The following is a 21968-nucleotide window of genomic DNA, read 5'->3' on the forward strand; positions in this document are numbered from 1 at the left end:
ATTATAAACAGCTCCCCCACCGCATATTGTGCTTGCTGAAAATCATCTATTGTTAATAATAGAGCGATTACGAAACATGTTTTATTCATTGTAGCAGAATATGTCTTTATTAAAGCGGGTTAAGGGGGCTTTGCTTACAGGAAAGAGCCGTAATAGTCATCTGTCCTTTTCAATGTGGGGATGAACATGTCTGTCATTCACAGAGGTTGTGTATTAATACACTGCACTAAGTGTTAGCCTTGCCACCTGCCTTCCCGGCCCCCTTCTGCTGTGCTCTTATGTGGTCTGAGGGCCAAGGCTGCTCTATCAATCTGTTAAAGCGACAACAGTGGAAGTCTTAGCTGTCTAACAATAGCAAGGTAACTACCACATACCATGAACTCATACACGAGACCACAGATTAAATCTGGCAGTTTTCTGGGATGCTAATTACTTTAGCAGGCTCAGACAGGCCACTGAAGAAACAAATATGGATTATGATATTGACAGAGGACGTTAGGCAGGATTGACGGCATATGTAATTTGACAGGGATGCGAACGAGGCTGTGAGCTATAGTCAGTTGTCTTAATTTACATCAAATTCTTTTTACCACAAAAAGGTTTTCTAACTTTTTAAAGCCAAGGAACCATTAATGATCATCCTATTCCAAATGACCTAGAATATAAAGAGACATTATGTAAAACATTAGACATTATTGTATTGTTTATTTTTTTCTATTTCTATTTTTTTTATTAGTGTTTTCATAAAAAAAATTATATAGAATGTATTATTTTGTATTATATTATATTATATTATATTATATTATATTATATTATATTATATTATATTATATTATATTATATTATATTATATTATATTATATTATATTATATCACAGCTCTATTTCCATTCGTGTTGTATTGATTTTGGCATCTACCCTGACTTTGGTTTAACTTGACTCCAAAATTCAGAAGGCCAATCAAAATCTAGAGACATTCAGTGAATTCAGCATGACAATATCACCTTCGCCAAATCACTTGTCCTCGTTCAACCAAAATATCTCTGCCATGGATCGGTTACAGTTGCATGGCAGCCTCTAATTCATAACTTCAAAGAGTACCGCAACATTCCGTATTCCATCATATTCCACTTCATAATCCAGGATGTTATGTTATGATGTCAATCACACAACCACAGCCCATAATAAATATTTTCCTCACAAGGGCTTGTTGAACTTGGAGCCCTCAGCTCTTGAATGCAGATAGCAGAGGAAGCACCCGGAATGAGAGGAAAGCTCTCCCTCCACTAAAAACATACTTCAGTCATACACAGAACGTCTTGCCGCAGAGCGTTATATACTCAACTCACTATTCATTAGCTTGTTCGTGGAGATAAGAAACATCTGTATCACGGTTCTGTCCCTTCATCTTTGGTCCCTTCAACTGAGGCAGGAATACCCCGATCTGATTTACGGAGAGGTGTTCTAGTCTACTTTAATCACCTGTCATCAAATGGCGATTATAAATCCTGGTGATTATATGGGCTGGGGCTGCCCATACCCAGACTGCCTCAGTAGAGGGAAAATGAACTTTCCAGAAGGGTTCCTTCCCAGAATGCTATTTGGCTATGCTGTCCGTACAACACAATATGTGGTGCATCAGTGAGCTAATCCTTCCAGGCCAGTATGAGGCGAATTCAAATGAGGTCTGGAGGTGTTTCTCGTCCAAAGCTATGAGACCATATCTAGTCAATACCATTGGTGCAACATACGGTACAGGCATATCGTTTTTTTCTCCCCCCAGGGAATATATTCAGCTAACTTTTTTTATTATTATTGCAGGCTTCCATTTCTGTGGCAGCATTATGACACAGTGATGATATCAGATAGTAATACCATGGTACTTTTTCATTAGAGATTACCTGGACTATACAAATAGACTTTAAAAGCAGTAAATGCTACTTTAAATAGATTTTAGGTGGATTTCAAATTTACATTCTCTATTGAAGTCGTGTAAGGTTTTTAAAACATTCTCCTAAATTATAGCTGCATGCTTTCCAGCTATACTAACAGTTTTCAGTGTATGTGTGTGTAGCTGTTTGTTGGCTCTGAGCCCTGCAGGGTGTGTTGGCTGGCTGGCTGATGGACGAGGCTCTGACAGGGCCGCTGAGGGTTCTGATGAACTGGGCTGGATGGGGGAGATTGAGAGCACCAGGTGTGGGGGGCCTGAGCACGGCATGCCTGGCTCTCTGAAGGGACTCTATGTTTAGATGTTACATTACGTTACATGTGCTGTTTTTTCTGGCGCTGATGCGTTTGTTGAAGGTAAAAACGCTTCTATGCCAACCTCTAGGCCACCCTCACTCTCTCTTTCTCTCTCTCTCTCACTCCAATCCTAATATTAAAACAGCATAGTTGGTCGGTGTATGTTGTGTTTTAGATGCTGGTGGTCCCCACATAGGATGTTGATGTGCTTCTTTCTTCACCAGGCTGCTTGCATAGCTTTCTTGGTTAACTTGCTTTAAAAGTTTGAAAAATGAATTATATTGTAAAATATAATATTATGATATTTTCTATAAAATTATTTTAAATGAGAATATATTGTATATACTGTATCAGGGTGGCCATAAGACATGAGAGAAAAGATATATATGTTACAAAATCTTGGTGAATCACAATTTAGCGTTATTATACAGGGCTTTTTTACGAGCAATTAGTTGTCTTTTTAGGCCAGACAGTCACAATACCTTCCTCGCCCACTCTTTTCTCTCATGCCTTATTTTCTCACAGCGCTGTGCCACCCTGATGATACATTAAAGTGTAACTTGCTCGAAAAACACCATGGTAATACTCCCACACAGGACTTTAATAGGACATAAACAAAACGTGTTGTGCCCTAGACTATTTTAAGTCACCCGTAAATCAGTGGGAGAGCATTGTGGACAATTAGCATGGGTTGCTGATTGAAGCCAGACTTTGTGGCTTGCTAACTGCTGCTCCTCTACTTTTAATTGATTCAACGTTGTCTTGATTGGGTGCAGAGCGGCTTTGCCCAAGGCACTGTAAAACGACCCGGGCAGTTTGAGGCGTGCAATGGCCCCTCTGGGAGAGGTCAGATCTCCAGCCTGCTCTGGGAGGCAGGTTCATGTTTGCCTAGATGTCCGTAGTCTGACTCTTACCCTTTTCTCTTTCACGCTTGTGCTGCTGAGCTGTTGCTTGTTTGTTTTTCTTAACAAATAATTTGTTCTTCTTAACATTTGTCTGTTTGCTTAAATTTGATGTTATACACACCCACTAGATGAATGACCCCAGGGTCAGCGCTGTCATTATATTCGGTCTCTTGAATACGGAGGCCTTCATTAATAATGGCCGAACCATGACCTCTGATCCTAATTCTGACCTCATGTGGTCTCAATGTTGCATTAGGGCCACTAGAGTATATTTGGTGCCAAGCACTCATGTCAATCTAGTTATTTGAGATCTGTAAAGCATCTACTCAATATTCAGTTGCAGCAGTAAAGAGGATCCACTCAAGATAATGAGGTTTTCAATCTAAACAAGTATGTTATTTATAAGAAGCATGTTTACTTGCGCTTGTCCGTGAAGTTCACGAGGCCACAGGGTATCCCATTTGTGACCTTTTGCTAAACCTAATGCAGACTATTCTAGGGTGGGTAAAAATACAGATTTTTCTCGATTGAGATACTGATTTATAAAGAGGTAATTCACCCAAACATGGAATGATTGGATCATTATTTGAACATTTACTCACCCTCATGTCATTCCAAATCTGTATGCCCTTTTACTTTTGCAGAACAGAAAAAAACAGTGTTTTAAGAACATCTACATGTTTTTTATCCATACAAAAAAATGTCAGTGTGGTTCAGTGTTGTCTTGGACCCCATTGACTTTCATTATATGGACAAACAGACAAACACAAAAATGTTCTTTTCTGTTCCACAAAAGAAAAAAGTCATACTACTGTAGGTTTGGAACAACATGAGAGTGAGTAAATGGTTACTTGATTTTATTTTTTGGGTGAACAATTACATTTACTTTTTTCAACCAGTGTAGCCTGATTCCCAAATCAAATGATTCGTATGAGCCGATAATTTTATTGAGTAGTTTAAAAAGATGTTGCCTGTTTAAATCAGTCTGAAAAACTTGTGATTTTTTCATGTATGATCATTTATGACCATATGATCATGACCATAATTTATGAAATATACTGAAATCTAAATGAATCAAAATCAATCAGAATCAGAATCAAATTGAATCAAGAGCTTGTGAATATAAGATATGAAGGTCAGCCGTTTGTGTTTGTGTCTTCAACCCTATCAGCCCATAGGGTTAACCACAGGATAGTCCTGTTACTTGATGAGTGACATATACCATACTGCACTCCACTAATCACGACGACACGAGAGCAGGAAGATTAACCTGTAGCACTGTGAATATTTTCCACATATCATACATGTTAGACAAGCAACAATCGCACCCAAGACCGATAGTCCCGTTCTCACTCACTCATGTTTGCTTGCTTTCTTCTATCCACACATCCGTCCTCAAATATCTACCTTAACCAAAGCCTTTTTTCTCTAATCCACTGCTGTATGTCCTTTGCCAATGTTTCTGAAATATAGACATGCCTCCCACAAACACCAATATGTTTTTAATGTAGCGAGCCATATATCTTGTCTCTTCAAGAAAATCTCACACAGAGTGTTTTCCATGGGAAACTCGCAGAGAGACTGCTTTTATATGCCTTTTTCTCCCCTCCTTCACCTTCATCCGTCTTTTGAGGCGTTTGCCAAGCCAGCACAGCTTGAAGTCCTGGCAGGCCATTGTTTGTCTGTGATGTTAATGCTTCTGGGCAGACATTCTTTTGGAAGGGGTGAATGAGTGATATCTGAGGCGTTGGGAGATGTACGGTTGCCTCCCCACTGAATGATGGGACAACTGCTCCACGGCTGGCCCGAGAGCTGTAACCTGAGGAGGAGATCCTCCATCTGTGCCATTGTGAAAGGCCTGGAGGGCTCGAGGCTTAGCTGACCGACGCCCCTGGGAGTCACGTCAGTCATTGCCTCGAGAGCGCCTTCTACAGGAAGGTGTAATATAGTTCACCCAAAAAATGACTCACCCCTCATGTTGTTCCTCTCTTTCTTCTGTAGAACACAAAAGCAAAATATTTTTTCAAGTTATTTTGTTTTTGTCCATACAGTGAAAGTCAATGGGGTCCTAAATAGCATCGGACCCCACTGACTTTCATTGTAAGATTTCAAAATATCTTCTTTTGTGTTTCAAAAGAAAGAGAGAAAGAAAGCCATACAGGTTTGGAATGTCAGAACATTTGAATAGTCATTTTGGTGAACCCCTAAATACTCTAAGATTTGCCATCAAAATAAATAATGCTGTTTTGTCCTGAGGCTTGTCTTGATATTTTTGCCAGTTTCTTACCTTCATTGGAAAATCAATGGCAACCTCTCAGAATTCTTTTTATGTAATTTGGCTTCCGTTGGAAATTCTTAAGTGAAGAGCTTGCTTCATTTTTCATTCCATTGTTAAGTCTGAGGAGTCTGACCTTGGGATGAACCAATTTTAATCATGAACTCCTGGAACCCACTGCCTCCCGGTGCCCTGCCTTTCTTTAGACTCGGGTCTGCCCCGGTCATCACCCATCACCCTCTGTTTGAACACGCAGAGAAAGAGCGATGGAGAGAATCGGCTGAATAGGGGGATTATCATTATGGGAGGTTTTTGTTGTAAGACTTGTTCTGATGCAGCGATGTGCCATGTTTGTGTTAGTAGCCCTAATAGATAAAGCTAATGAGCTTCTTTTTTAATCCTAATGATGAATTGGCACAGCATTGTGTGGTTTATCGACCAGCTGGCCCATCGCTCTTCAAACGCATGAAAGAAATCCCAACATTGATGAGCTGTTTGTCTGTTATTGGGTTTAATAGGGTCAAATCTCTTTATAACTCGCTGGAGCTCATCTGATACACATTGAAAATGAATTGCTGAGGTGGCATTTGATTTAGAGTCTGCATAAGAATATTATAAAGTGACACAATGTGACTCAATCCTCTCACTCATTGATTTTTCTAACACGGGACATAGAAAAGCACTCTGTTGCCTTTAGGTGTTGTTGTCCAGAGAGCTAATATATTGTTGTCTGGTCTTCAGACTTTTTGACCCAGGGAAAATGATCTTTTAGTATCCTCTAGCAAAGATATTCCCCATGTGACAGGTGAAACGTCATTCGCTTTGACTAGAACTACATTTCACAGTATATTTATGTATTTGGCAAATGCTTTTATCAAAAGTGACTTACAGTGCATTAAAGATGTACTTTTTATATTAGTTCATGCATACCCTGGAAATTGATCTTTGTGTTGCTAGCGCCATGCCTCTACCGTTTTTGCACTAATTTAAAGCTTAGTTTGAGATATTGAATGAAAAAAAAAGTGATACTTTACAATAAGCAAGCAATAAGCAAATGACTTTTACAATAAACAAACCCTGTTACAGCATTTAATGTTAATGTTAATTTATAAATATAATATTACTTATTGTCAATTCATGTTTACTCATAATAGTTAAATGTAAAATGACACAGCTGTTCAAATGTTTTGGGTCAAGTTTTTTCATTTTTATTTTTTTTTTGAAAGAAATTAATACTTTTAATTCAGCAAGTATGCATTAAATTGATGTAAAAAACACTTTGTAATGTTACAAAAGATTTCTGTTACATTCAAATAAATTCTGATCTTTTGAACTTTGTATTCCTCATGATCAAAGAATCCTGCAAAAAATGCAGCAGCTTCCACAAAAATATTAAGCAGCACAACTGTTTTCAATGTTGATAATAATAAGAAATGTTTTTGAACACCAAATCAGCATATATTATATATACAGCACATATTAGACTGATTTCTGAAGAATTCATTTTTCATGATTTGCAATCACATGAATAAATTACACTTTAAAATATATTAAAGTGAAAAGAGTTATTTTAAATTGTGATAATATTTATTTCACAATATTTCTGATTTACTGTTTTTTTTTATCAGATAAATGCAGCCTTGGCAAGCATTAAAGATTTCTGTGAAAAACATAAAAAAAACTTGCCACCCCTAAACTTTTAAATGATAGTGTATAACTTTAAATGTTAGAGATTTATTAGTATATGTACATTTAATATGAACCAACATTTATAAATGCTAGTTCATGATAACTAATGCTTTTACTTTTTTTTGAAAAGTGTGTTCCTTGTTTTGTATTCCATGATCCTATGTTCTGGACACTGGACAAATCTGTAGGCTTACACTGATTTTGTCAACGCTAGATTGAATCATTCCACTTTATAAGATGACAGGAAACACAAGAAGCCAATAAATTTAATCAGGAAATAGCTTTGTTTTTGCCAGTCCCCAATGATAAAAAAAAAAAAAAAAACGTTCAACACTTTCAAATTCCAGATTTTGAGCTGGAAACATTGGACTGTGTGATCACTCAGAAAGTATGTTTTTCACAGCTGAAACTTTGCTTTCCCAAATAATGTAGCTCCCAAAAGTAGTAAACAATAGCTGTTCAAAATAGCCCTAAAGTGCTTGCAGACTTCAAGCAGCATCGATACACAGCCCCACACACTGCCAAACATGCGTTCACGCACACAAACCACCGCCAAGCCGACCAAACCTACAGGGAAACGCAGTATTCCAGCAGTGAGTTTGAAACCCACATAATGATAATCTGATAGGTCTCGAGCTCCATCTGCTCTCAATAGTCTTTTATTGTCCGTAATGAGTGGAAATCTTTGTGTCAGCGTGCACAGCTGTGCTTCTGTCCACATCAGGATAGCAACACTATACTCACATTAGCCTGGAAGCTCATCTGGCTTTCCCCAGGGGTTCTGCTGGGTGTACACCGGCTTACACCCCGAAAATTCCCACCAAATCCTGAGCATCCTTCATGTTTAAGCCGAGTCACTGGACCACGGTCACGTTCGCTTGCGTCACCTTACTCAGTCTTGGTGGAAAAAATAATATTTTCTGCAGTGACTCTAAATGAATCTGACCAGAGCGTATCCATCTCCGCTAAACTCTTATATGCAGCCTATGGGAATCAATGTTTTTAAATTGCTTCCTTGTCAAAATGAATTTGTGCACATTCTGTTGACATTCATATTTGGTTAGATCCTCTCGAGGTCATCTCGATTTATAATAAACAAGATGTAAATCTGGAATAGTTGGCTGTTTTGGCACGAGAGATGCACATTTTTTCTTCCAAAACATTCCTCAGAGTGCCATATTTCAAGCTGTCATCTCTCACCCATGGAAAACTCATTCTTTCAGGAGTATTTAAAGCATCCACGTCAACGACAGGATTATGAATTTTCCTCGTGATCCTCAGTGAGCCCTAGCGGACTCAGATTGGATGATTTACGTGCTTTCACATTTGCGGTAATTGCCCTGAAATAAGTGGCTTCCTCCAGAAGTGGCCTTTCTGTGATGTAGGGGCTCGATGGCTAGTAAAACATACGAATGAGAATAACTGCATCGCTAATATTTCATATAATATATACTCACTGAGGCCTCTCTCCTTTTCACAGGTTCATCCGAGGAGACTACCACATCGACGTATGCATTAATGATTATTTGGACGTATACTGTCCCCACTACATGGACGCGATCCCTGAGGAGAGGACGGAGCGCTACGTCCTCTATATGGTCAACTACGACGGCTACAGTTCTTGCGACTACACGGCGAAAGGTTTCAAGCGCTGGGAGTGCAACCGGCCTCACTCGCCCAACGGGCCCCTGAAGTTCTCCGAGAAGTTTCAGCTCTTCACACCATTCTCATTGGGTTTCGAATTTCGTCCAGGCAGAGAATATTACTATATCTGTGAGTATCATTTTGATTTTTTTTTTTTTTGTGCAGCAGTGATTTGTATCCCAATGATGTTTTATGGTCTTTGTATCCAAAACCCAACACTGTGCATGTTAAATAGATTTGTAAGGTTGGTTTTCAGTGGAAAAATTTTTGCATTGCTTTGAGAAGGATGTTGTATTAGCGTCTTCACGGAGGATAACGCAACACAAGTCTTACATTTAATAGTATACTTTTAAGACGCATATCTGATTACGAGCATTAAGAAAAGGAAGTCATTGCCAAGTATGACTTTGTTTTTCAGGAGTCTTGGCAAACAGACTACAAGGAAAACATGAACCTCAGGGAAAAACATTCTGGTCTACCACTAAAGGGTCTTTGTTACAAACTCCTAGTCTCAGCTTTCGTTTGCTCGTGAGAGGGCTCTTAAAAACAAGCATCTAAACCCATGTTTTTACAACTGGAGTCAGATCCCTACAGGGCGGGAGTGGGAAGACAAAATAAGGCACAGGAGTGGTCCGACTGCTCGGACTGCTCAGGGCCGCAATGGGTTCATTTATGCAGGCGCACGCAGGAGATGTGGAGCGTTTGATTTGGCGGAATCCGACCTGATGATCTGACAGATCTCATGGGCGCATAAAATGATGGACATGTTTTTATGAGATGTGAAGGAGAAGGAGAATGAGGAGGGGGAAGTGGTAGAAGCAGGAGATAAGTACATGGAGACTGCGAAAAAAAGACAGATAGGAATGCACAGTACATAGCATTCAGGGGTTAGATCCCAGCAGGAGATATGGATGTTTTGCATGAATGTGGGTGTCTATCTGAGACATTGCAACATGGTAAAATGGACTTTTTTCCCTGAAGGCCTGTGAATAAGAATAATAGGATGGGAAACATCTCAACGGAAGTGATGGAGCTGTCAGGTACTATGAGGGATTTTACTGTTAATTCGACTTGGAAAACAAGAATTCATAGCGCACTGTGTGACTCAGTGTCATGATTTAACTGTTACGGGCTCTCTCAGGAGAAGAGGAAGTTTCTCAATGTAATCTCAAGTAGACAGTGGCTTTCAGTAATCTTAATTATATCAGAAACAGTTTTAAAGTATAAACAAAAAATAACAGAAAATATTTAAGTATTTTTTTTAACTAAGTTGTTCTATAAAAAAGCTATTTGAGTGGTTGGCTAATAAAAAAATATATAATTATAAATTTATTTATTTTTTATTGATATATATATATATATATACACACACACGCACATACAGTATATACTGTATATATTGTGTATTTGTGTGTATATAATTTCAATTTTTTAAAGATTATAATTATAATATAAAATAATTTTATTTTGTTTACTGTTATATTTTTACATTATTTACAATTAAATTTGATATACTGTTTAAAAACATAAATAAAATTTAAGTCTATGTTGCTATAAAAACATTGCATTATTTTGCATATACATTATATATAAAAAATATTAAAATAAAAATGTTTATATATATTTGTATTTATACCTGTATATATATAGTATTATTTTTGCAGATTTGATACATACTGTATAGAAAATTATTATTTTTTAAAATACAGATTATAGCAAGAGGCAAAAAAACATTCAGTTTTTCTTAATCATTCCCTTCATTAGTTTGATGTCTGCCTGTCAGGATTTCGTTAGACAGAATGTCTTTGTTAGCTGGTGTGGTGGCTAATCATTCTGAGTGAGGGGGTCGCTCCAGGAGAGCAGAGGGTGACAAGCGCGGTCTCTGTGCTGTCAGTCAGCGTGCCCGGCCCGCTCAGGAAGCGATCGCGGGGGATCAGAGGGCCCGGCCCTGCAGGTCAAATGTGAACATGCTCTGATGACTGCAGTTGAACTCACAATCCTGAACGGCTCAAGGCAGCATGTTTTTCCAATATGGCCGATGTGGAAGTCTGATCTTAATCTCAGAGGATAGAAATCCAATTTCAAGGAAAGGTTTTTAGTTGGCCTCTCCCTCCTGCGTGAGCGGGGCCAACGGCAGTGCAGGCTGTCTGATATGAGCCCGCTTCAAAAGACCACGACTGCTATTTGTAGTCTAGTCCCTCCATCTTCATAATGTAGGGTAAGGTAAACCTGAAACATTCCCACTTTGTGCTTAAAGGAAGATCTGATTTGTAGCTTTGATAAGAATTCTGTACTTTGCGGTTTACTTATAAGTGGTGTAGTCACTACCTGAGCCAAAATTATACCCGTATTACAAAGCGCTCTCTAAGCACTCAAGAATGCACAAGAAAAGAGATAGGTGTGTGTCTTATCTCAAAGACGGAGCATCCATCCATCTTTCCCTCATTTATCAGACTTCTCAGTTACATCACATCTGATCTCTCAACCCATAGCTGGAATAGTGGTGTCTGGGAGGTTTATTGCCCCGGGTCGTCTGCAGCTCGGGTGGATAACTACACAGGGATCTGGTGTCGGCCGTGTGGGATAGGAGACGTGGATGAGCAGCTCGGGCCACGACAGTGTAGTGTGTCTTTGAATAAGCAGAGTTGGTGTAGTAGTCTAGTCTTAATGTCTGTCAATGAGAGGTTAGTTTCACACCGCATGCTGACAGCGAGGGAATTCTGATGACTGTCAAAATGAGAGTTTGTCATATAAGCCACCCATGAAATCCGCCTAATACGGCCAAGACTGTTGATTATTGCCACAGTTTATGTTAAAAGAATTTTGGTGAGAGCCTTGAAATCAGAGAATTGTTTTCTTGTTGGCATTGAGCATTCGTGCACATATACAGTACTCCAAAATGAATACTTATCAAGTGCAATTTGCAAGTAAAAATTTGCTTTGATGAGTAAATAGTGAGTGACTTGCCAGTAACTGATAACTTCATAAAGAACTAAAACTTAATATTTTGTTGAATCAAGCTGTAAGATTAAAAGTTTAACTGTGGACAAACCATTTGTTATGACTTTTTTTAACTTGCACAGTCGATCATCAGAAGTTTATCATGGGTCTAAAGCTTTTTTTTTACATAACCCATGTGGCGACACACATTAAATATTTCTTACTTTAATGTCAAGAATAGATAGGTGGTCTTCACATTTGTATAACTGTTTAACCTCGCGTATGATGCCGCTGTCATGTTTGGACTTCGGTTTGTGTTTTGATTTGTTCCTGTTTTCCTTTGTTCTTTTCCCGCCATTCCTTCGTTTCCATGGTTACTGTCATTATCAGTTCAGTTGTATCACCTGTTTAGTCATCATCGTCATCTGTATCACCTGTGTTCTGTTAATCGGTGTAATCTGAATGGTCTTCAACCATTGCGCTCGCATCTTTTGCAGGATCTCACACGACATGACACGGCTTTCTAAAAACACGGTGCTCAAATTGAAATAAATTAAACTTTCAAAAAATGTCTCTAGACCTTGCGCTTTATTTTGTAATTCTTCTCACCTTCATCTCTGTGTGAACCAGCCCTTAGTCAGAATATATATTTGAGATTAGTCATTTTATCTGCATAAAATTCTTTCTTTGTTTAAAAAAATGGGAGAAACAACCTGTGTCGGGTTAACAAATATAGCTTTCTTTAGTGTGTGATGTTGCCGCTAAAATTGATTTTTTTTAAATGTTTTTCTGCGATTTCGCACTCCTTGTCATCAGTCATGAATCCCTGTATAGACAGCAGTGTTCACTCGTGCACATCTTTCATCCGCAGTCTCCCACTGACCTCACATATCCAAATGCCCACCCCGGGATGGCATCCTAGTAACGTCTCTGGGCAAAAAGTTAATTCTGGACTCTGTGGTAATACTAACACTACATTATGCAATACTCTGTTTGCACACTCACACTCAGATGTTATTTATTATGGTAGTAGCCCACATAAGGTTGTGATGTACAGTGTGTGTGTAAAGTGTTTCCAATCAACACTGGTATCCTGCTCCAAACTAGACTAGACTTGAGGAATGAGACAAAAGCAATTTCAGCCATATCAAAGGAAATATGCTTGTGTGGACATGATTAAGGGTTTATAAGCCCCAGTATGTCAGTGTAGACAGCATATAAGCACATTGATTTAACCCAACCTCTCCCCGCAGTCATGAGGGTGTGGGGATGAGAAGAGAGACAGCAGATTAAGTGCAGCTGGAGACCCCACACAGCAGGGAATCATGGGGGTCAAGGCTAGAAGAGCCATGGTGCATTATGGGAATGTCTGCAAGCTCAAAGATGAGCCAGTCAGCTAATGGGGAAAAGAGTTATAATTCTTTTCTTCCAATGTGTCTTCCTCTTGTTTCTTTTTCTTCCCTCTACAGGCAACAGATCCTGTTATAGCTTCATCTTGGCACTTTCATGGTGGTTTAAAGTGTTAAACAGATATATGGTTCAATGGCAAGCCTTTTTAAAAAAAAAATATTTTAATTTATAAAAAAAAAGACATTAAAATACAGTTCACTTATTCAATGACTTGAATGACTGTCAAGGTCAAACGTCTCTTATTAATATGTTTCTTAACTTATATAATTTTCTGTAACATTTTCAGTTTAGTGACTCTAAGTCAAAAGGAAAAAGTAATTACACATTTCATTACAACTTAAATTCTTAAATGTATGCGATTGTAAACACCTTAATTAATACTTAAAATTTTTTATATATTTCTCAAAAAAAGCAATATATATATATATATATATATATAATTCAATATATAATATATTTTGATAATCAAAATTACAATTCAAATTATATATTTTACTCAATTTGCTATATATATATTATATGTACATTGTATATTTATAAATTTTTTACTTGAGTCATTAAACTTAAGATTGTATATAAAATTATATAAGTTTTGATACCAACGTAAATATAAAGAATTAAATATGTGATTCTCTACAGAATTATTTTATTTTTTTGTTATGCTGTTTGAAATTCTCCTCATATCCTGATAGCAATCACTATATTAAGCGGTCTAAATGTATTTTTATAAATATACATCATCAATCATTTAATTCGGTCCGAATGATTGCCCTATGCAGATAATTCATTGAGATTTAACTGTGTTGCCTCTATGTCCTGAAATCGCATATGAATTAAGCTGAAATAGAGTGCATTCTTTCCTTTATGTCAACAGCTCAACTTCTGACTCATTTCACAATCACATACTTATGTATGCAAGCAAGTGCTTCTGTTTCTCCCCTCACTACTATAAAGTTTTCTCACTGGTGAATGTATGGGATCAAATTCCCGCCAAATATATAGCGGTCACGTATAAAAAAATAATAAGCGTGAATCAAAAATTTAAAAACACATGTAAAAATATATTGCACAAACTGAAAAAAATAATGCAAAATGATCAGAATAGCAAACAACGTGGTCACGGATCAAAATATAATAAGCGTGAATAAAGAAATAACAAGCATGAATAAAAACTTTAAACACATTAAAAGTTATTTTGCACAAAACTTAAACTTATGGTCATGCTTTGTTAAAAAGTATGGTTTTATTACTGTGTACTTTGTGCTTTCTTGCATTTTCTGCTCATATTTTACTCTTTTGTACGCTTGTGATGTTTTTCTCTTCGCTCTTCTTTCTATGTTCTGCGCTTGCTCTTCCAAATGTTGCAGTTCGAGTTTCATGTAAATTAGGGCGGGCTTAAGCGTCACCATTGGTCCACTAGTTCTAGATTGACAGATACTCCTCTAGCCAATCAATCGAAGAGGGGAGTTGACGTCACACTAATGCGACTCGTGGTACAAGCTGTTTATGTTTGTACATTTCTTCAATCCCATTATAATATACTAAAATGTTATTTTCTAATACTTTTATATACTGTTCAATTTCTTATTTGTGCTTTGATATGTGCATTTATTAAATTAATTATTTTCGCTTGGCATACCAGCGTGATTACGTCACCGCACACTTCAGTGGGTGGTGCGCGCCCGTGAAGCACTTCATTCTGAGTAAATATAACAACAAAGAAGCACTGCTGCACTCTCTTTTGTTTCATTTTTCTTTAATCATTATACTCTTTTTCAGGAGTGCTACACTTACAAGGGAAGACGGCAGTTCAATTTAACTTTACAAAGACTTTCAAGCAGTAAAGCTATCTGAACTCTGGACATAAATAATTAAATTCATTTTTTTTTTTAGATACATGAGAATGTTAATGTGCACACAGGTAATTGGTGTTAAACAATATTACTTGGCTCATGATGCCAATATGTTAAGGCTGCTGTTAGCGAAACATCCTGCAATTATGAAACACTACAATTCGTCGCAAAAACTAAGTTAAAAACGGCCATTGTCTGAAGACTTTAGGACTTTGACCTTTCGCCGCTACGCATTGCCTACCTTTTTTTTATTAACCTCGCCAAATTTGACAAGATTATTGAAAATGATTGTGTTACAGAGAAGATATAGAGAAACCAGTTGAATTTAATACAGTGGTTTATTACAAACTTACTGTGTTTACTTACATAGCTACATAATTGCATATTACTTTAGAATTAATGTTTTAAATATAGCTTAAAATTTGAATACAGTAACATCTCCATCAGCGATAGGTAACGCTGTTTCTAGAGTGCCGCTGTCCTGCAGAGTTTAGCGTCAACTCCGATTAAAAACCTCACCTGTCTTAAATATCCTAAAGACGATGATTAGCTGGTTCAGGTGTGTTTGATTAGGGTTGAAGGAGCTAAACTCTGCACCCAGGAGTCAGGACCGACATTACACATCCTTGTTATTGATTAAATATGATTTTAAATATGAAAGTAAAACGGCCAGTAGGTGGTGGTGGCTGCTTGGAGAAGATCGACGTTCGCGGTGCCAGGTCCAGTGCATTAGAGGTGAATGATGGATCATCAGACAGGCATAACTGTAACAGGTCGTTGTTAGGATGACGAATTTAACTATACCATATTGCCAGGTATACGTATACCGGCAACAGTTTGAGTTGCAGGCACACATGCAGTTTAAAGGTGTCCTGTTGATGGTCGTCTTCCCCTGTATAACAAGTAAGCATCAGTAGCCACGAGTCGCATTGGTGTGACGTCAACTCCCCTCTTCGATTGATTGGTTAGAGGAGTATCTGTCAATCTAGAACTAGTGGACCAATGGTGACGCTTAAGCCCGCCCTAATTTACATGAAACTCGAACTGCAACATTTGGAAGAGCAAGCGCAGAACATAGAAAGAAGAGCGAAGAGAAAAACATCACAAGCGTACAAAAGAGTAAAATATGAGCAGAAAATGCAAGAAAGCACAAAGTACACAGTAATAAAACCATACTTTTTAACAAAGCATGACCATAAGTTTAAGTTTTGTGCAAAATAACTTTTAATGTGTTTAAAGTTTTTATTCATGCTTGTTATTTCTTTATTCACGCTTATTATATTTTGATCCGTGACCACGTTGTTTGCTATTCTGATCATTTTGCATTCTTTTTTTCAGTTTGTGCAATACATTTTTACGTGTGTTTTTAAATTTTTGATTTACGCTTATTATTTTTTTATACGCGACCGCTATATATTTGGCGGGAATTTGATCCCATATGAATGACACATGATGCAATCCATAACGTTGTTTCTGGTCGTCTCGCTTGTGGTCTGTGCGCGTTCATGTGTTTTGGAGGAGGCGGGGCTTTGAACGGCAGTTTGCAGGGTGGGTGGGATCATATGCTTTCAATGCTAGCAGGCTAAAGTTAGCATTTCCCAGATCAACTATTGCACCTTTACTTGCTGAGAACTCAGCATATGCATTTTAAACTCTTTAAACATTTTTCCACTCTCCACTTCTTTATCATAGACACTCTTATATACTCAATGACCTATATATTTCCTCAATGAACCAGTACTGTGGATTCATGAAGTATGACTGGACAACGCATTCTCATCCTAGGGCGTCATATACTGACGTTTTTGACATTTCGTCTATATCCAACGCACATGGCACCCTTTAGCGTCAATATGACACGCACAGAGCTTTGTTCGGTTATGGGTAGGTTTAGGTCTGGTGTAGGGTTAGGGTTACGATGTCAACGAAATGTCAAAAGCGTCAGTATATGACGCCGGGCTGGACTGGAGGAGATGATGTAAGGTTCAGCAGTTCAGAGTCACTGGCGATATGGTCTATGGACTGAACAGAAGTCATTTGTATCATCACAGCTGATTACAGAGCTTTTAGTGGCAGGTGTTTCTTTCGGCCTGTGATCTGTCATTTGCAGCTGTTAATGTTACTAGCTGCCAGTACAGCTTTAAGTAGTAGGTGTTGATGTATGTAGTGACCAATCAACATCTAAGAGGCTTGTGAAAAGGTCACAACCAGCAGAGGTTAGGAAAAGAGCTCGGAAAGATGTAGCACAAATTGTCTGTCCGGTAAAAATATATATATATATATATATACAGTACAACCTGTTGTTAGGGATGTCTGTGTTTAAGATGAGGGTGTTCAATAAATAGTTGCTGCCAGTAAACAAATTTAAAGGGAAAGAAAGACTAATTCATCACCCTGCCACTAATGGACCGTATGTGCTGTGAACATTAGTCTTATCTTATTTATGCTGACGTATGCAAATTGTCAAATAATCCAAATTTTAGGCATTCAACCAGAAAAACAAGACATCTGCGTCTAGGTTTTATTTTTTTTTCATCATGAAAAACTGAAATCACAGTGGAGCACATGTCCACATCAGTGAAAGCGAGCTTCACCAATTGAATTATCAAGAACATATTGTGTTGGCTATAAGGAAATTGCATTTTGTGCAGTCCACACATATTACTTTGAGGCTTTGAAGGGGATTTATTGAAGTCTGTTGCATTGCTCATTACCTAGTCACCTTTACATCCAGAGTGATCTGTGGGAAAAAATACCAAGCCTTCTTTCCCCTGCACCCCACCGGTCCTCATTTGCATCACTCCCTGACTATGCCAGATTGCATTATGTACTGCACAAAGAGAGGACAGTGGAGAGAGAGGCTGTCTACCTGTTCTTCTTAAAGCACTAATAAGCTTTTCTTTATGGAGAGGACAAATTGAGAAACATGGCTCATGGTTGAGATGACAAGGGTAACAGCATAGCAAATGTAGCACCGTCTGCGTCTATCAGTAAGAACCTAAATGAATGCTGATTGTACATCCCTCTGAGGCCGGTGGAAGCATTCAAATGAGGCCTTTGCATGTAGATAGCCGCAAACTGCTAAGACAGGTAACATCTGAGAGATATACTGATAGACTAAACCTGAAACAAATGATCCTAGTGGCCTTGAGCCTGTGAAGCTGTTTTGCTTTTACCTTTTTGGAAAGCATGTCAAAAAAGAAATCATTTTCTAACTTCAACTGGCTAAATTTGAGATTTTGTCTTTTGTTGTTGGAGGAATCAGTCAAATAAATGGCTGCTCACATGTGAAGCATTGTGCACTGTAAATATTGTCTCTTCTGATAAATGACTTGTTGTAGCTCATTTGCAAGTCGCTTTGGAAAAAAGCATTAGCTAAATGACTTGATGAAATGTTTGGCAGTGCGCGTAATCTGCGTATCTGACCAGGCCAGTTGTGCCCTGTAATGTATCTAAAGCTAAAAAAATGACTTGATGTATTAAACAATGTGCACCATGGATCGATTGAGCCTAATATTGACTATCTAAAATGTTTCCACAGCATCTACAGTCAATGAAAATGGGAGGCGGAGCTGCTTGAAGCTGAAAGTTTTCGTCAGACCTGCGAGTAAGTTTTACAAGCCCCTCAGGAGAGATCCTGGCATGGCTTCTGACAAAACATGGTTGCAATTTCATCGTTTATCACTGCTGGAATAGTTAAAGATGATGTCATGACCCTGACAACACCCTGTTTTATGTTTCTCCCTCAGACAACTGTGAGAAAAGTCACGACCGCATTGACAAGATCAATGATGGAAGCATCAACTCCATAGAAAATAATAATGGTTCGTATTGGATGTCAAAGGCATTTCCATATTTAAAACTGTCAGTAATGTCAAATGTTTTTGCACACTTAGGTATTATAAACCTCTTTTAATACTACTTTCTTTTCTCCATTTAGATGGAACGAGTCATGAATCTGCCGAACCATCCCGAAGTGATGTCAACGGTGCCGGACGCTTTCAGACTGTAGGGCCCTTGTTGGCCTCAGCGCTGGTTCTTTTGGCTTCACTGTCCTCCTTATAGCATCCCTTATGAGCTCAGTGACACACCTGAAGTATACAGGAGGACTCGTGATCGAGCACTTTTAAGGAACATCTTTCTCTCAACTGAAAAGTAGTTTCTCGCGCAGGAAGACGCAACGATTTGTCCTTCTCATCTTTTGACGATATAACTGGATGGGTTTCAATGAACAAAATCTCTATCCCATGAAAAGAAAAGAAAAAAAACCACTCTTGTACACACAAATAAAACCCACTAAACTATGACACGTATACAAAAATAGGTCCGTGTCCTCTCAGTGCCCTTATGTAATGCTGGAGAGGGCCTTGTAATTGGGGGCAGAGGAAGAAAATGACTTTTTCACAAAGACCTCTTTCTGTGTTGCCGTCCAGAAAAGAGAAGTCTTATAACAGACCAAGAGGACTATCTGAGGGATCTCTCCACTTGCATTGTGGGTAAACGTCGTCACTATGGACTCAACTGCTGACTCTACTAGATATCATGGCAAATTGTTGCCTGATAGCAACCCTTATAAAAGGGAGAGCATGGAGCGTTTTAATATCTAAACCAGAGTAGTCCACGTTGACTCAGGTGCTCAGGTGAACGGTGACGTTTTTGAAGAGTTTTCGTAGATAAAAGAAAAAGATAAGCACTCTTTTTGTACATTGTGTACAGGTGTACATGGGACTGAAACGCAGATATGGTGTTCTTGAAGTAAAATGCTCATGTGTAGCTGCCAAAATCGATGTTTTGTTAGGAGTACGGAGCCTCACTGATCAATCATTTGAGTGAATATACTAATTTGTTTGGTGAATCATACTTTTCTTATTTATTGTTCAGTCTTAGTGCTCTTGACACTTGTTGTGCTAGTCATCAGCCAGAATTCAGGAGAAAGGAACACAAAATGCCTAGCTTCAGTCAACTTACCTTGGTTTATACGAATAACAACCGCATTGCAGAGTAACTTCTGATTATGGTTTAGTATCTTAGCGAGTCAATTCTTGAATTGATATCAGGGGGAAAAAACTGTTGTACTTTTACATATCATGTCCGTCAGGGGTCACGTCACTCCTTAAAGGGGTCCATTGTTATGGATGGGCGGGAGGGGGAAATGGCTTAGTTTTGTCTTTTTACCCTAGAGTAACCAAAATGAACCGCATTAACATTTGAATTCAGTCAACAATTTGAGCTCATACCTCTGCCAATTGAACTAATTATGTAAAAAACGGTTTCAAGGATTCTTTTTTCTAGGCATAAAGTGAAAGTAATTCAGTTATTTTCTTCTATCCTCACATGGACTTTTCTTTTATCAAAGTGCATTTCAACCATGCTGTTTTGTATTTATTTACTTTTTCAATACGGAGCTGTGCGCTCTAAAAGCTCATCTGGGATCTACTGAAACAGTAGCGGTGCGTCGCTTCCACCCCGGTGGCAGCTGACACCCTAACGTGATTTAATAGGCTCTTTGATGTTGTCCAAAGTGCCTGGCATGCAGACCACATACTGCGAGGCCTCATGTGGGTTATTTCTGGAATTAAAAAATCGACAGCAGCACAGGAGGAGCGCGGTGTCCAGTTTAGCCGCGGGGCTAGCGTTACTCTTGTGAACTTGGCCAGAGATGGAGAAAGATGAGATCTCCTGCTGGGATCAATAGTAATGGCCTTTACAGACACAAAAACAGGGTAAATATTTGCCCCAGTCCCTGTTCTCCTTGCTCGAATGGTTTCCATGTTTTTCATTCACATCTACGTATCGACAGTTGGGTAAGCCACATAATACGATGTTTTTAATACGATGTACGGCTATTTTTGAGTAGGCTAGCTTCTATGGTTCTTTTACACTGGTTATACAGGAGCACATGGGTCCTATGGATGCTATGTATCCGTACGTTGCCTAGCATCATATCATATAGCGATGTGATAAATGAAATGAAACATTTGGAATATTCCAGTAAAAAAGAAGCATAATATCAAATACACTTTTTAAGTACATTTTCAATCAGAATACTTCTTTTATTTAATTTAAACATTTGTTTTAGTTTTAGTTCTATTTTGAGCAACAGTTAAACGGTTCAGTATTCATGAAGACAACTAGGAATGTGTGCTGGTCCATCCTCAAAAGCACCACTGTACTATAATTAAATCATATGCCTCAAAACCCATCTACATTTTTTAAAAATGCACAACAAAAAAATGCTGTTATCAATTTATTGTCATGGGAACAAACCTAGAAGGACATTTTTAGTAGATTTTAATCAGGATTCCATATAACACCTGCTTTGTCTGTTTTTGTCCATGTGCAAAAGTCCCGTTTGAGGTCAGAGTAACAACTATCTCATTGAACTTTCTGCATTTTTCACCACAAGGCAGTCATGTTCTTATATTCTCTCATCGGTTTTATCCCAGAAACTATTTCTTCAGTGTTTTCATTTCCTAATTCTTTTCACACCTGCTTCTTCATACAGCTGTGAAGACCATGATATCTAAACCACCATTTCCCTTAGCTTCTTGGCTGTGTTGCCTGAATATTAGACATTTGCTGTGACGTCCCTTGACGGTACAGTGCTGACTTGCATTATGATATGACACGTTTTTATATCTTTAAATGCCATTGTTTGTAAATACACTTGCTGGAGCAGCTCAAATAAATGATTAAATAAATTTGTCACTGTTGTAAGAATCATCTTCCTCTCTCTCATTTTTACATTTACTATTTTAGGATGTTATTCATTTCCATTATCCAATGGGTTAGTATAATGGAGACGGTTGTATTTACTGTATTCTACCGTTTCAGGGGATGATACAATTAAAATAATATTGAAATAATAATTTCCGAGCTTTCCAATGAACTGACAGTGTGAAAACATTATTTGGCAGCAAATTCCAGCACTTTATTTTATCCCAGTGTTTCAGGATTTAGCCGAGCCTTAAGAAACCCGCAGTTTTCTTTCAAATCCTTATTAAACACA

At 38.1% G+C, this 21968-nt stretch overlaps 1 protein-coding gene across 1 annotated transcript in view; it reads left to right on the top strand.

Annotated features, from left to right (window-relative positions):
* efna5a (ephrin-A5a) overlaps window positions 1-21674 on the top strand; it is a 50901-nt gene extending 29227 nt beyond the window's left edge. The window contains exons 2-5 of the mRNA XM_081391745.1: window positions 8593-8885; window positions 18501-18566; window positions 18709-18783; window positions 18900-21674. Coding sequence (XP_081247871.1) covers window positions 8593-8885; window positions 18501-18566; window positions 18709-18783; window positions 18900-19024 — 559 coding nt within the window. The 3' untranslated portion in view covers window positions 19025-21674. The remainder of the gene's footprint in view (window positions 1-8592; window positions 8886-18500; window positions 18567-18708; window positions 18784-18899) is intronic.
* The last annotated feature ends 294 nt before the right edge of the window (window positions 21675-21968 follow it).

Source organism: Scardinius erythrophthalmus, assembly GCF_964197995.2.
Source record: "Scardinius erythrophthalmus genome assembly, chromosome: 17".
Classification (NCBI taxonomy): domain Eukaryota; kingdom Metazoa; phylum Chordata; class Actinopteri; order Cypriniformes; family Leuciscidae; genus Scardinius; species Scardinius erythrophthalmus.